The 16346-nt window shown below is 35.0% G+C and overlaps 1 protein-coding gene across 5 annotated transcripts in view; it reads left to right on the plus strand.

Moving 5' to 3' along the window:
- The window catches only part of LOC111055397 (myeloid leukemia factor), a 48099-nt gene that overhangs the window by 9128 nt on the left and 22625 nt on the right, over positions 1-16346 (plus strand). For 3 of the 5 annotated variants that reach the window (XM_039427881.1, XM_039427895.1, XM_039427912.1), the window contains exons 4-5: positions 6713-6881; positions 15185-15241. In XM_039427881.1, the coding sequence (XP_039283815.1) occupies positions 6713-6881; positions 15185-15241 (226 nt within the window). The remainder of the gene's footprint in view (positions 1-6712; positions 6882-15184; positions 15242-16346) is intronic. The other 2 variants (XM_039427886.1, XM_039427903.1) reach the window with 1 other exon arrangement.

The raw sequence follows: 16346 nt of genomic DNA on the forward strand, positions 1-16346 counted from the left end.
TTGTGAGACGTCTCGATGCTGATCAGTTCATGGAGCTGAGAAGAAAGATAGGCGTCCTCAGAAGGCAACAGGTCCACGGTCTTGAAGGTCAAGGCCCAATCTACATCAATCGCAGTCTCACTGCTAAGAAAAGAAAACTTTTAGGGATGGCTCGTGATCTTAAGAAGAAAGGAGTAATCAAAGATGCATGGGTTGATCGGACTGGATGTGTTCGTATCCGTAAAAGTGAAAATGATAGGTCACCGACAGTGATAAGAAATGACAATGATTTAAACTTCCCCAAGCTTTAAATTATCTCTCCTCAAATAAGCTTTAATTTTCAATCCATTTGTATTGGAGTCACGGATATATTATTATTTTACAGTTTCAGGAAACGGCCAGTTTGTTACTTGTGAATATACGAACTTTTTATTCGGTTTTCATCCTTCCTATCTTATCACAGTATTCCCTGTTATTCTTAATGTAGTGATTGTTTATTCTTTTTCTGGCTGATGCAATGTATGAAGATACAAGGTGCAAAGTATTTAATTTTATTCATGATTGTTCTCTGATAATAATTTTCGTTCTGAATCATACTAAATTCAATGCTCCTGCTATCAAGTTGTTTTTCACTTATTGATGAATTCGATTTCATTTTATCGGTCCTATTCAGATAAGATAGGTCACTTTTACTTTTCGTTAGCAATACAGTTAGGCTCATAATAAAGTTCAATATAATGGCAGTTCAATAGCAATATATATAGGGCATTAAATGATAAACAATCTAAGCTTCCGTACTTTCACAATTACAACTTTTCATTCTAAATTAAATCGATTGCTGCTGTTTTCACAATTTTTATTCTTACATGGTTTCAAATCGCATGTATAGTTGGAGTTACTATTATTTTTTTTTTCTTCTTTGAATCAGGAGTTGGTTAGGTAAATCTCATCTAATGTTATTATAATGTCCATGGACAGGCTAGTGTTATACTTTAAAACAAATACTAATAAGATAATACTTAATACTTCATCACATAATTTTTATCATCCTCAGTTTAAAATTTCACTGTAATCACCTATCATATTTCATTCTTCTCCCATATATATATTTCTTTTTTATTTTATTTCATTTTGTTCAGTTTTTTTTTCTTTTTCCTCATAATACTGGATTTCAATATCTTATACCAAAACGTTAGAGGTCTGCGTTCCAAAGTTCCAAGCTTTTTCCGGAAGGTTTTAGAGTGTGATGCTGATGCAATTGTTCTCACTGAAACATGGTTGTACGATGGAATTCATAATGAGGAATTGTTCGATGAGCGGTACACTGTCTTCCGCAGGGATAGGTCTGGTGATCAGGGGTTGAGGGGTGGTGGAGTACTTGTTGCTGTTCGCAGTTCTCTTAAGGCCGTATTATTATCAGAATTTTCATCACCGGTTTTTGAATCTATCTGGATTAAGATTTTATTAAATAATAAAGATCCGTACTACATCAACGCTGTTTATTTTAAACCATCGACTTCCTATGAGACTTATCTTAGATATTTTGAATCGATCGAATCATTCAATGAAATTTCAAATAGCAATGTAATAGTCATTGGTGACTGGAATATTCCCGAAATAGGTGGCTCTAACTTTGACTTCAGTAGAGGGTCTCGTCTGGCAGCTGCATTGGGACTTTTCATGGGGGTGATGGGCTTAGAGTCTTATAATGGAATTGTCAATTGTAATAATCGGACTTTGGATTTGGTTCTTAGCTCGTTCCATGTTAATGTTTCAAGATGCGATGACTGTTTGGTTCCCGAGGATAACCATCATCCTACGCTTTCCATTTCTTTTCCATTGCTTCACATGAGGGCAGATCACGGAGATGAATCAAATGACAAATTTCAATATGTTTTCAAGAGAGCTGATTTTCTTCGCTTGTATGAATCTCTGAGAGACGCTGATTGGACCGCTGTCTATTCATGTTCAGAAGTCAATGAGGCAACTGAAGTTTTCTATAACATAGTTTACTCATGTTTTGACCTGTGTGTTCCTAGAAGAGCCGCTGGTGATCGGATTGGCAGGTACCCTCGGTGGTATACTAGGGATATAATTCAAGAAATCAAACGGAAGGAGAAATGTGCCCGAAAGAGGAGAGTCTCTGCTTATCACGACGAGGAATTTAGAAGATTGAGATCTGCTTTGAAACTTAAAATTTCTCAAGCTTATCAGGCTTATATGAATTCAGTTCAGACAAGTATTGGTGGTGACATGAGGAATTTCTGGTCTTATATAAGTAATAATCGAAAGGGTAAGCGGTCGGAGAATTTTATGAGATGGAATAATACTTTTGTCGCAGGTACTGAGATTCCAGAGGCGTTTGCAGATTATTTCTCATCTGTTTTCAACAGAAGCGACAATCATGCTGGAGTTTTTGATGACACAATTGGTCACTCCCCTTTCCACTTGAATTCTGTCTCAAGGGCTGATATAGTTAATTCTATACGGAGCTTGAAAGGTAATGGATCTGTTGGTCCAGACTTGGTTCCACCGTATGTCATCAGGGGCTGCTCCGATTTGTTTATTGAACCGCTTGAGTTCATTTTCAATCTAGCACTGAAAACATCCACGTTTCCTGATATGTGGAAGCAAGCCAAAGTAATTCCCATTTTTAAAGCTGGGAGCAGACAATCTGTTGAAAACTACCGTCCAATATCCATTATTAATTGTTTTGCAAAGATTTTCGAAAAATGTATTTATAAAAAAATATTCAATCATATAGAACCGTGGATTGCTGATTGCCAGCATGGATTTTTGCCAGGCAGGTCTACAGTGACTAATTTATTGCATTTCCGGAGTGAGGTATCAGCTTGTCTTGATGCAGGTACTCGTGTTGACACTGTGTATACAGATTTATCAAAAGCTTTTGATACTTTAAACCATACAATTTTGGTCCGGAATTGTCATCCTTTGGTTTTCACTGTCAAGTGCTAGATTTATTCTTTCCTATCTGTCTGATCGGAATCAATTTGTTTCTGTTGGTGGTCTTCATTCCAGATCTTTCAGTAGCCCATCAGGCGTTCCACAGGGTTCAAATTTGGGGCCTTTGCTCTTCATAATTTTCATAAACGATTTGCCGGCTGTCATAAAGCATTCGTCTTGTCTGCTGTATGCAGATGATGTGAAGATCTTCAGGGTGATTAGGTCTGAAACTGATTGTCAGCTGCTTCAAAGTGATGTGGATAGTTTTTTTGATTGGTGCTTGAGAAATCAGCTCAGAGTTAATATTGGTAAATGTGCTACGCTGTCTTTCACAAGACAAAGAGATCCGCAAATTCCCATCTATAGGATCAATAACCAAATAATTAAGAGAGTGGACCATTTTAAAGACCTTGGTGTAATTTTTGATCCTGAGCTCAATTTCAATCATCATGTGAGAAGTTTATGTTCCAGAGCATGTCAACAGATTGGATTCATTGGGAGAATCTGCTCTCAATTTGATAATTACAATATTCTTATTCTATTATATAAGACACTTATCAGAAGTTTATTAAACTACTGCTCTGAAGTATGGCATCCATATCTCGCCTCTCATGAGCTGGAATTAGAAAGAATTCAAAGTAAATTTCTAAGGTTTGTATATTTCAAGCGTTTTAAAATGTTCTGTCCTTTCAATTTTCCCACAGCTAACCTAAGAGCCATATTTGATATTCAATCCCTGGAAGCATCTAGGAGCTGTAAATTGCTTTTGTTCCTATATAATATATTGAACAACCGTGTCCAATCAACCTACCTCCTTTCATTGCTGAATATATATGTGTCTTCAGTTTCACGGCGTTCCGGCTTCAGATTTCTTCCTCCCCAATGCAACTCCAATAGTCACTTCAATTCTCCAATCAACCGCATGATGAATCTTTATAATTACCATAGTTTTCACCTAGACCTCTTTCATATGAATCCCAGTCAGTTCAAGAAGGCATGTAAGCGGCTCCACCCAATGTGACACCTATTTTTCCCACGCTAGACCTCATCAACTTACATAGAGTACCATATTTAGTAGATGACTTCCTTTCATTCTTAGCTCTGTTATCATTTATCTCATTATTGGAATGTTATTTGTATTTTCTTGATTCTCCTCTCATTATTTTCTCATATTGTAAATGGTTTCTAGTACAGTATAATAATAGTATAGTATCTAGTATTTAGTATATTAAGTTCTCAGTATATTTAGATTCTCATCACATTTTTTTTTTCTCTTCACAAATATGAAATAGTTTTTCCTTATGTCTTTCTCTCTATTTTTAAGTTTTTTTGTAAAGTGCTTATTGTATTTTTTTTTGATTGGGGAGCAATTTTTGGGTTTTCCCGTGTGCTCCCATATTGTTGTAAATAAATAAATAAATAAATAGCGGTAAATGAGAACGTGCACACAGCAGCGATATACCGAGGAAAGCTATATTATCGCAAGCGGTCTACCGAACAGATTCGGTAGACCGCTCGGAAATCAAGGCGGGAATCAGTAGTGCACACCATTCTTATCGCACATGAATGCAGTGTAGTTAGTAGCTAATAATTTAGTTCAATCTTTTTAAATATGGATCAGTGTTTACAAGAAAGCATTGCTTTTGTCGCTCGCTATGGACGAGGACGAACATGATGAGCCATTGTAAGTAACTTTTCATGTTTTATAATTGAAATTCACGAACTTGAACCAAGAAATTACTCATTATCAGAATTTTTTTTGAAAAAAATAACCTTGACATCGGTTTAAAGAAGCATCAAGGAATAATATGCATGCCAAAAGAAAATCAATTCCGTTTAGTAGTTATTGAACAGCAAAGTAGTAAATAAAAAATAACGGGATTTCAATGATAATCAGTAGGCTACGGTACACACACAACTAACCTAACAGGACAGGATGGTTTTACCGAATTCCGAGCGTCTGCGTGCAGCGCGTGTGTGAATGTTCAGTTCGGTAAACTAGCGATATTTTCCCGAGCTCAATATCGCTCGGTTTGTCCCGAGCCTGTGTCGCGTCTGTCTGTCGAAGCCTTAAGGGTTGGGGGGAGGGGGTGCCTTAGACGCTCATTTCAATAAAATAGGTGTGATTCAGAGGCACATACTAAAAGCTGCTCTCCAAAGGCCGAGACTATATCCCAGTCACTTACTCTATGAAGAATTCCCAGTTCTGACAGTGAGACAACTCTATATAAAAAATTAATACTTTATATCAATAGATCCAAAAATACTTTCACTCCATACTTTCCAGCTTACAATTTCAGATCGCCATCAAATTACCGTGTTTCCAGGACAGACCTAATAGTATGCCGTAGACAGTTCCCCTATGTAGTAAATAAATTGATTAACCTGTTACCCGAAAATTTAATTTTAGATAGCATCACTAAATCAAGTACAAAAAAAATTGATTGGATTAGATCAACCAATGTTTTTCACCTAATTCACAACACAATTTGATTTTTTTCTCTAGTATTGCCATCAAACTTTCATACAGTATAAATATGTGTTTTTCCCCACTTTCACCTTGATTGAATTGTATACTTATAATATTATAGTTTAGCTTACCTTGTTGAATCCAAGTTTTTCTATTGGAAGTAATAGTATCGTTTTCTGTTTTGGTACTCGTCACCGGCACTCAAACTGTGGTTTTGCTGGTTTCGCCCAATTGGTATATTATTTTGTTAAAAAAATTATACTTCTTAATCTAAAATATTACTTTTTACTTTCCTTGCCCTATTACCATAGGTAAGGAAAGTATTGCTTTCCGAAAAAAATTAAGGTACCCCAATTTCTAAATTTCTATACGTTTCAAGGTCCCCTGAGTCCAAAAAAGTGGTTTTTTGGTATTGGTCTGTATGTGTGTGTGTGTGTGTGTATGAGAGTATGTGCGTCTGTGTAGACGATATCTCATCTCCCAATTAACGGAATGACTTGAAATTTGGAACTTAAGGTCCTTTCACTATAAGGATCTGACACGAACAATTTCGAACAAATGCGATTCAAGATGGCGGCTAAAATGGCGAAAATGTTGTCAAAAACAGGGTTTTTTGCAATTTTCTCGAAAACGCTCCAACGATTTTGATCAAATTCATACCTAAAATAGTAATCGATAAGCTCTATCAACTGCCACAAGTCCCATATCTGTAAAAATTTCAGGAGCTCCGCCCCATCAATGCAAAGTTCGATTTTAGATTCCTAATTATCAGGCTTCAGATACAATTGAAACGAAAAAAATCAAGTGGAGTAGATTGAGCATGAAAATCTCTACAATTAATGTTCAGTAACATTTTCACCTAAAATTGAAAATAAGCTTGAAATTCGAGAAAATGTGATTATTCAATTGCAAATTATTGTTGATTCTATTAAATCATTCACTATGAAGAGATAGCAGACCTCATTGTGTCTCCAGCGTTATTGCCCTGTGTCATCAGCTGGCTCAAATCTTTGAATAGTAGACTTGAGATGCGCGGGAACACTAGCGTCAGGTGATCAATTTTCATAACGGCGAGGAAAGTTGTGTGAGTGCGCCACACCAGATTTTTGTAATCTGTATTCATATGTCAATATTTTTTGTTAGGCAATAAATTTGATTTATACTCTTAATTGCAGCAGAATTTCTATAACTTTACAAATTCCCATTCTCGTTTACGCCAGTAAAATTTATCTATTAATCGATCCATCAATTTTCAAATTTGTCCATTTTTTTATTAACCAATTTGCTAAATAATTGCAGAAGAAGCGCCGGAATTCGACCAGGAATGGCGACAAAAGACGCGTTCGGCGTACAGTGCGTCAAACGCCATCGGCTATCAACAGCCGGGAGGATCAGCGTCGGGACGCTACGGCGGACAGCGTTACGGCGGAGAGACGCCCGCTATTATGCCTGCCCCATCATCTGCAAGGTAATTGCCTTATTTTTCTGCTTCTGCACTTCTAGGGTCTATAGTGAGGTCCACGTTATAATGGCAGTATTCGATAGACCATGGTGTTATCCTTGTCTATCATTCGATAAATTGAAAGCTTTATCCTTTTCTTATCCGTGAGGTCCACGTTATAATGGCAGTGGAGAAAGATGAGAGAACATTTAAATATAGTTTGGTGTTTTAATTTCTTTAAATTCAAAATGTTTAGCTTGTATATATTTTTGGACGAAAATTGAACTTGAACGTTTTACAGTAGAAACATAACCTATTTTTTGGACATTTTATTGATTTATCAAAATTTGGGAATGGAATAGATTTGGGCCAAGCCTGTTGTTCCTTCCTAATCATATTTATTTGATTTGTGATTCTGTCCACGAATAAATGAACAGTGTTACCGACTCTCTGCCTTGCCGCTGTCTTCTATAGAGGATAGCTGATGCCGGCATATCTAATCTGATGTCAAAGGTTCATTCTTGTTTAAAATAATCAATTATATTTTATCCGTCAAGAACATATTTTTTAATGATTTTATAATGAATTTTTATGATTTAGAGTGAATATTTTTCTGATTAATTATATTTCTACATTGTTAGAAGACGATCTGACAACATTACGGAGCTAGAAAAGGATAGTGGTATCAGCTTTGTCGAATGATAGACAAGGATAACACAACATCATTGTCTAATAATCTGCTTTGTCAAATAATGGACAATGATAGCAGCACTAATGTTGATCGATTACTGCCATTATAATGTGGGTCCCATTATAGTTAAATTCATCTTCTTAGTGGAACTCAAGTTATGAAGTATGTGGATATGATAGGATGGCATATAGTGAGGTCCACGTTATAATGACAGTGGAGAAAGATAGGAGAACAACGTTGCCGATCCTCTGTCTTGTCAATGCCTTCTATAGACGGTAGCTGATACAGGTTTATTGATGTAATATTAACTGTTCATTCTCGTTTGAAATAATCAATTATATTAAATTTAATGAAACAAGTCGATACTTGTTAAGAATGATCAATTATAAATCAAATATACACAATTAATTACATTCACCAGTAAATACCGAGTGACCCAGAATAACGGGAACTTTTGAAAACGCCATAAAACATTAATGGGAAGGTCAAAAATGATTTTATTCGAACTAATTTAAAGTTCAAGACTTGCCATTTGAGAAGTATTAATAAGATCTATCACTTTTTGACAATTACTTCTTTAAGGTGGCTTCCTCCTGAACGAATACACTCTTGAAATCTGAGTTGACGATTCCTCATTGATCGCTGCAACATCTGTGTTTCCTGATCCCATGATCTGTCCACCTGCGATTTTCTGTTAGTGTAGTTATCTCAAATCAAGCGTTTTCACAACTTATTGAATGAAAAAGACTGAGAAATTGTCAAAAAACCACTGATTTATTGATATTTAGAAAGAAACTATAGTTTATCAGAGATTGACAATGCTGTAATAACCGAAACCGGTCTTTCTAATTATCAATAAATCAGTAGTTTTTTGACAATTTCTCAGTCTTTTTCATTCAATATGAATAATTACCACAATATCAACTTCTCAACTACACAAAAAGTTTTCACAACTTGACTAATTACTGTGGTTGAATCATAACAGACAATTCAAAATGAAATTAACAATATCCCAGCTGAAATGTTGCAGTAATCGTTCAGGAATCTCTACACAGATTTCAAGAGTGTATTCGTGCAGGAGGAAACCATCTTGAAGAAGTAATTGTCAAAAAGTGATAGATGTTATTAATAATTCTCAAATGGCAAGTCTTGAACTCTACATTATTTTGAATAAAATCATTTTTGCCCTTCCCATTAGTGTTTTATGGCGTTTTCAAATGTTCCCGTTATTCTGGGTCACTCGGTATTTACTGGTGAATATTTGATTTATAATTGATCATTCTTAACAAGTTTCGACAGTTATTATCAGATCAGATGTACCGGTATAACTTGAATCACAACTATCTAATATAGAAGGCGTTGGGAAAGAAAATGAAACCGGCAACTTTGCCGTTTTATCATTTCCACTGACCGTATAACGTGAATCTCATTACAGTGCAATCTTTATGTGCATAAGGCTGCTTTCGTTCGCTAATGTGCTTTTATTTTATTCGTTTATTATATACACTCTTTTCAGCAAAATAGCCGTAGAATAAAATTCAGTACACTTGGCAGTAGTTATATGAAGCAAATTTTAGTAATATAGCTCTTTCACCATTTCTTGACGCACTGTCAACTTTTGTTGAATCATACCATATTTTATCATTATGATATTGTCCTTTACTTATATACCGGGTGTTCAAAAAATAATGACACAATTTTAAACAGGTATATTTATTTTAAAAAATGGTGTACACAAACTAATTTTACATCAAATTACTCACAGAAGTATCAAGTTTATGATGATGTATTATAAGTGTTCTATGTGCCCTCCTTTTGCGCCTCGGACGAAATCTTAGACCAGTTATAGAATAGACACGTTCCATACTGAAAGTCGATGAAGCCAACATCTACTGCCATATCGCCCCATCGTGACGTCAGCATTGTATAGAAAACTTTTCTGTAGACGTTGTTTACATTGTTTTCCATAGCAGATTGTGTTTATTTCAGATGGAAGTAAATTATTAAAGATTGAATGAAAAAGACTAAGAAATTGTCAAAAAACCACTGAACCGAATCAGTGGTTTTTTGACAATTTCTTAGTATTTTTCATTCAATATGAATAATTACCACAATATCAACTTCTCAACTACACAACAAGTTATTAAAGATTATTGTACATAGAAAGATAAGATCTATCTAATTTACAAACTTTATAGAAACGTTTTCTATACGATGCTGACGTCACGATGGGGCGATATGGCAGTAGATGTTGGCTTCATCGACTTTCAGTATGGGACGTGTCTATTCTATAACTGGTCTAAGGACGACATGTAGACGGTAGCCAAATTCATCCCAGACTGTTGGCAAGATGTCTTCTCGGACTGTAGCTACTGCATCAGTTATCCTGGTTTCTAGCTCCTCGATGTCAAGTGCTAAGGGAGGAACATAAACACGATCTTTAACGTATCCCCACAGGAAAAAATCACACGGTGTTATGTGAGGGGACCGTGAACGCCAGAAATACATAGCCAAGTCTTGCGGTCCTGTGCGCCGTATCCAACGTTGAGGCAAGTTGGTGTTGAGGAAAGGGCATACATCCTTGTGCCAGTGCGGTGGTGCTCCATCTTGTTGAAAGATAAAGTTGTCAGAGTTAGCAATTTGTTGAGGAAATAGCCAATAAAGATAAGATGCACAATTCACTGTGTTTTCCTCAAAAAAGAAGGGTCCATACACCTTGGTTTGTGAAACTGTGCAAAAACCGTTCACTTTAGGCGAATCTCGTTCATGCTCCACAAAACTGAGGAAAATGAGGTCAAAGTTTGAATTGTGTTTGAAACAACTAAAATAGGTTTTACCTTATACTGTGGATGTATATAGATATAGTCTACACAAAAGATTATTTTCAATAGTAAAAATCCACCAAAAAGTATGTTAGGGCATTTAAGTAGCAGATACTGCGTTTTTACCGGGCAATAGCATCTCTTTAATCACAAGTGGGCTAAGCAAAAAATGCAGTACTGCGTTTTTCTCTTGTATAAACCACCAACATTTCATACAATACTTTAGTAAAAATGCAGTTTTCCTTAGTATAAACCAGCAAAATTATACCAACAACTTGAAAAAAATGCAGTACAGTCAATGAACAGCGCGGAGTAACTGAGGGGTTTACAAAATACGGAGGACCGAGGAAAATACATAAAATGCGGATTGACTTACTTTATGCGGTTGTAACGTTGCGGTTTTAACGAAGACTGGGGTCTCAGCCAGCTCTGCCGGGAGAAAGCACCCTTCTCCTCCTCCTCGGAGATAGACAGAGCTAGGTAGTGAGAGGGGGGGGGACTAAAAGCGATAAGACGCACTGTACTTTTTGCGTTCTAACCAGTCAATTAATTTTTGTTGAAACAGAATAGATATAATTATATATTATCACAGAGAAAGAAAAACTTTATCATCACTGATGAATCTTTTCTTTATAGGTTAAGCTGTGTTACACACTGTCAGTTACTGCAAATATCATATGGTAGCCTACAATATACTAAGGAAGAATGTAGTATCTGAGCTGCAGATACTGCGTTTTTGCTTGGTAAAGAAAGAACTATCATGTAGATACTGCGTTTTTTATGTCATTATTTCTTAAATGAAAGGGAATACTGCGTTCTTGTTTAGTTCAATAGATAGAGCTCGTTGAGCTGAGAATTTTCATATATATATATATATATATATATATATATATATATATATATAATATATATATATATAGCCAAATTCATCGCAGACTGTTCGCAAGATGTCTTCTTGGACTGTAGCTACTGCATCAGGTTTTAGCTCCTCGATATCAAGTGCCGTAAAAGTTAATCGTCATAATGTTCGTCATAATGTTTTATGGGGAACTGAAAACCCTCATGAAACAGTGCCGCCCTACTAAGCAAAAACGCAGTATCTACAAAATTTTCACAAAATGAGTTTATATATATATATATATATATATATATATATATATAGTTCAGTTTATTCAGTTCCCCATAAAACATTATGACGAACATTATGACGATTAACTTTTACGGCACTTGATATCGAGGAGCTAAAACCCAGGATAATTGATTCAGTAGCTACAGTCCAGAAGACATCTTGCGAACAGTCTGCGATGAATTTGGCTACCGCCTAGATGTCATCCGAGCCTCAAAAGGAGGGCACATACAACACTTATAATAATTATCATTAACTTGATACTTCTGTGAGTAATTTAATGTAAAATTGGTTTGTGAGACCATTTTTTTCAAATAAATATAACTGTTTAAAATTGGGTCATTCTTTTTGAAACACCCGGTATTATCATGGAGAAACAATAGCGTAAGTAGATATCCCATGGTATAGGGAATTTATGTCGCAACTTAAGCTGTTATATCAAGTCGATTACTGTCGATTATTGTCAGTTTTTACTGTTTTGTTGGGGTGATAGTGTATGAACGGCACAATTTGAGAGACTACCAGCGTAACACAGCTGCATGAGAAAGAACTATGTGAACTATCGGCTTGGGATAACAGTAAAAGTTCCGACATAAACGCCCTATACCATGGGATATCTACTTATGATATCGTTTCTCTATGATATAGTCTACATAAAAGATTATTTTTAATAGTAAAAATCCACAAAAAAGTATGTTAGGGCATTTAAGTAGCAGATACTGCGTTTTTACCGGGCGATAGCATCTTTTTAATCACAAGTGGGCTAAGCAAAAATGCAGTACTGCGTTTTTCTCTAGTATAAACCACCAACATTTCATTCCAATACTTTAGTAGAAATGCAGTACCACGTTTTCCTTATAAACCACCAAAATTATACCAACACCTTGAAAAAAATTAATTTTTGTTGAAACAGAATAGATATAATTATATATTATCATAGAGAAAAGCAAACTTTATCATCACTGATGAACCTTTTCTTTATAGGTTGAGCTGTGTTACACACTGTCAGTTACTGCAAATATCATATGGACGCCTCTAATATACTAAGCAAGAACGCAGTAAGTGATGTTCCTAAGGATGAACGCAGTATCTGAGCTGTAGATACTGCGTTCTTCCTTAGTACATTGAAAATACTGCGTTTTTGCGTCATTATTTCTTGAACGAAAGGAAATACTGCGTTCTTGTTTAGTTCAATAGATAGAGCTTGTTGAGCTGAGAATTTTGATATATATATATATATATATATTATATATATATATATATATTATATATATATATATAAAACTCATTTTGTGAAAATTTGTAGATACTGCGTTTTTGCTTAGTAGGGCAGCACTGTTTCATGACAGTTTTCAGTTCCCCATATACGAACATTATGACCATTAACTTTTACGGCATGATATTGAGAAGCTAAAAACCAGGATAACTGATGCAGTAAGTAGCTACAGTCCGAGAAGACATCTTGCGAACAGTCTGCCATGAATTTGGCTACCGTCTATAGTGAGGTCCACTTTTTAATGGCAGTGGATAAAGATAGGAGAACAGCGTTGCCGATTCTCTGTCATGATTAATTATATTTCTACATTATCAAAAACAGATTTGGCATCGTTGCCGAGCTAGAAAAGGATAGTACTACCTGATTTGTGGAATGATGGACAAATGTAGTGGACATCAAAGTTAATCAACTACTGTCATTATAACGTTGACCTCACTATAGATGTCATCCGAGCCTCAAAATGAGGGCTCATAGAACACTTATAATACATCATCATTAACTTGATACTTATGTGAGTAATTTAATGTAAAATTGGTTTGTGTGCACCATTTTTTTAAATAAATATAACTGTTTAAAATTGGGTCATTCTTCCGGTATTGTCATAGAGAAACAATAGCGTAAGTAGATATCCCATGGTATAGGGAATTAATGTCGCAACTTTACCTGTTATCTCAAGCTGATTACTGTCGATTATTGTCAGTTCTGTTTTGTTGGGGTGATAGTGTATGAACGGCACAATTTGAGAGACTACCAGCGTCACACAGCTGCATGAGAAAGAACTATGTGAACTATCGGCTTGGGATAACAGTAAAAGTTGCGACATAAACGCCCTATACCATGGGATATCTACTTACGCTATTGTTTCTCTATGGTATTATTCTCGGTGTGTGAGTTTGTTTCTTGAGCATTCCTTTCATTGCTTCTAACAAAAATAAATTGCTATTGCAGGAGAAGAGAAGGAACCCATAGAAAATGTAGAGCGCATGTGAGAACAGTACACAAATAAAATGTATTGAAGAGTCTTTACTCCTTCTTAACTCAATAGCGCATCAATTTGTTTACAAAGTAACGATCAAAATTTATCCAGACCAATAGTTAACTGAATACAATATTTTGGAATATTGCAAATTCGAAAACAGCATGAAAATTCTATCTAATCTGGGAACGTGTGTTGAATTCTATGGAAATATAGAATGATGAAAGAATACTTCGCGTATCTTGATATTTTTCAAGAATAAAGTATGTCCTCACCTTTGTACTTTAGTATGGTTAACATGTTGTGGTCTCTGACTGATTTTTTTGTTGTTTTTTTTTTTTTGATCAGATTCTATTGTAAACCCTACCACTGAACCTAAACTAATTTTTCCCAAGAATTCTCAAAATTAAATTTAGGGAAATATTTTTTTACTGGTTTTGTGTTTATATTTGATTTTTAAGGCCAGCCAGTAACAACAGGGCAAGTTTGTCAAACCTGTGTGAACACATATTCGACAGACAGACAAGTTAAGCTGCTTTTAGACCAAAGCTATTAACAAAATGTTAATAACTTAATCCTTATAGATTGTATTAGATTGAACATAACTTATCATACACATCATGAACAGATGTGTTTGTCAAGTTCCGTTCAATCTAATAGAATCTATAATGATTACGTTATTAACATTTTGTTAACTTTGGTGTAAACACAGCTTTATGTAATCGGCGAAAGGCTTTGAACAAACTTTTTCGAGGTTAAGTTTTTGTGTCTTTGATTATTTATTATTTTCTCGCTTCTCTATTTGGATTTAAATTATTTTTGTATTATTCAAATAGAATCTATAAGGGTTATGTTTTTAACATTTTGTTAACTTTGGTGTAAACGCAGCTTTATGTAATCGGCGAAAGGCTTTGAACAAACTTTTTCGAGGTTAGGTTTTTGTGTCTTTGATTATTTATTATTTCCTCGCTGCTCTGTTTGAGGTTAAATTATTTTTGTATTATTATAATTTGTAATTTCCAGTGATTTATTTATTTTTATTGGTTGTTTATTTTATGTTAGAAGCTGCTGTCAAATAGCTGTTTCTCGTTTGAAGCCTGAACATGAACGTCAGGCATAAATGTTCCCGTCATGAACATTAAGCATGAAAGTTCCTGTCATGAACGTGAACATGTACATCAGACATGAATGTCTTTTTCGTTCGAATACATGTTCGTTCACACATGTTCGACACACTTTTCCTGTCGTTAGTGCCCGACCTAAGCAATTTCTGTCCATTAACTCTGTTAGTTTACTTTGTTCATTCATTCAGTTGAGAAAGTAAGTCTAAACCCACAGCACCAAGCACTTCTTGCTTGTATTTTAATGAATCAACTCTAATTCATTTTAATATTATTCAGAAACTTACTTATTTTTATTTTTTTATTGTATTTATGTAGATCCAGATCGAGAAAAAATCGAAAATCACATTCTACGGCATTGCCTTCTACAGCCAGGTATATAAAACATTTAAAATTTGGGAAACTAACAATAGATGAAATTTTTGTTCAATTACTAACAATAATTGTGATTGAATCTAGAATTTGAAAACATCTCAAAATCATAAATTATTCCTCAATTTAACTTTCAACCTACATTGATTTTAATATCCTGGTAGATATCTTTCATAAATAGGTCCTATTGTCACAACCACATTATAAACAAACTTGAATGGTACAGTAGAAAAATCTGGTGTGGTACACTCACACAACTTTCCTTGCTCATATTCGAAACTACAATCAGACTTTTGTATATGTGTATATATAATTGTTTTCAGAGTACTTTTTCCTTTGTGTAAATTGTGAAATTCAATGATTTTTTTAGTCGTCATTTTTTTAAAGTCGTCAAAACAGCTGTTCTACAGATGAAATATCTCGACTATGTGTTCTTTTTATGAACTGCTCTACCTACCTACCTCATGCACGAGAAGGAGGTTACAAAGTCCATTTCTCAAGGATGGGGTGGATCCCCATTAGTTTCCCAGAAAGGAGACTCATGCCAGTTAATAGAGCTGATAAATAACTATACAGAGTATGAATTTGAAAAAAATCGGTCAAGTTATTTTGAAAAAATCGTGAAAAACATGGTTTTTTAGTAATTATCCGCCATTTTTCTCAAGAATATTACGGAGCTCCTGCAATTTTCCAAGGAAAAAACTCATGTCATTTGATAGGACTTATGAATAGCTACCCATGGCTTGAATTTGAAGAAAATCGTTAGAGCCGTTTTCGAGAAAACCGTGAAAAACCTGGTTTTTGGTCATTATCCGCCATTTTTCTCAAGAATATTACGGAGCTCATGGAATTTTCCCAGAAATGAGACTCATGCCAGTTGATAGTGCTTATGAATATCTATCCATGGTATGAATTTGAAGTAAATCGTTAGAGCAGTTTTCGAGAAAACGGTGAAAAACATGGATTTTTAGTCATTATCCGCCATTTTTCTCAAGAATATTACGGAGCTCCTGAAATTTTTCCAGAAATGAAACTTATGCCAGTTGATAGGGCTTAAAAATAGCTATCCATGGTATAAATTTGAAGAAAATCGTTGGAGCCGTTTTCG

Source organism: Nilaparvata lugens, chromosome 1, assembly GCF_014356525.2.
Source record: "Nilaparvata lugens isolate BPH chromosome 1, ASM1435652v1, whole genome shotgun sequence".
NCBI lineage: Eukaryota > Metazoa > Arthropoda > Insecta > Hemiptera > Delphacidae > Nilaparvata > Nilaparvata lugens.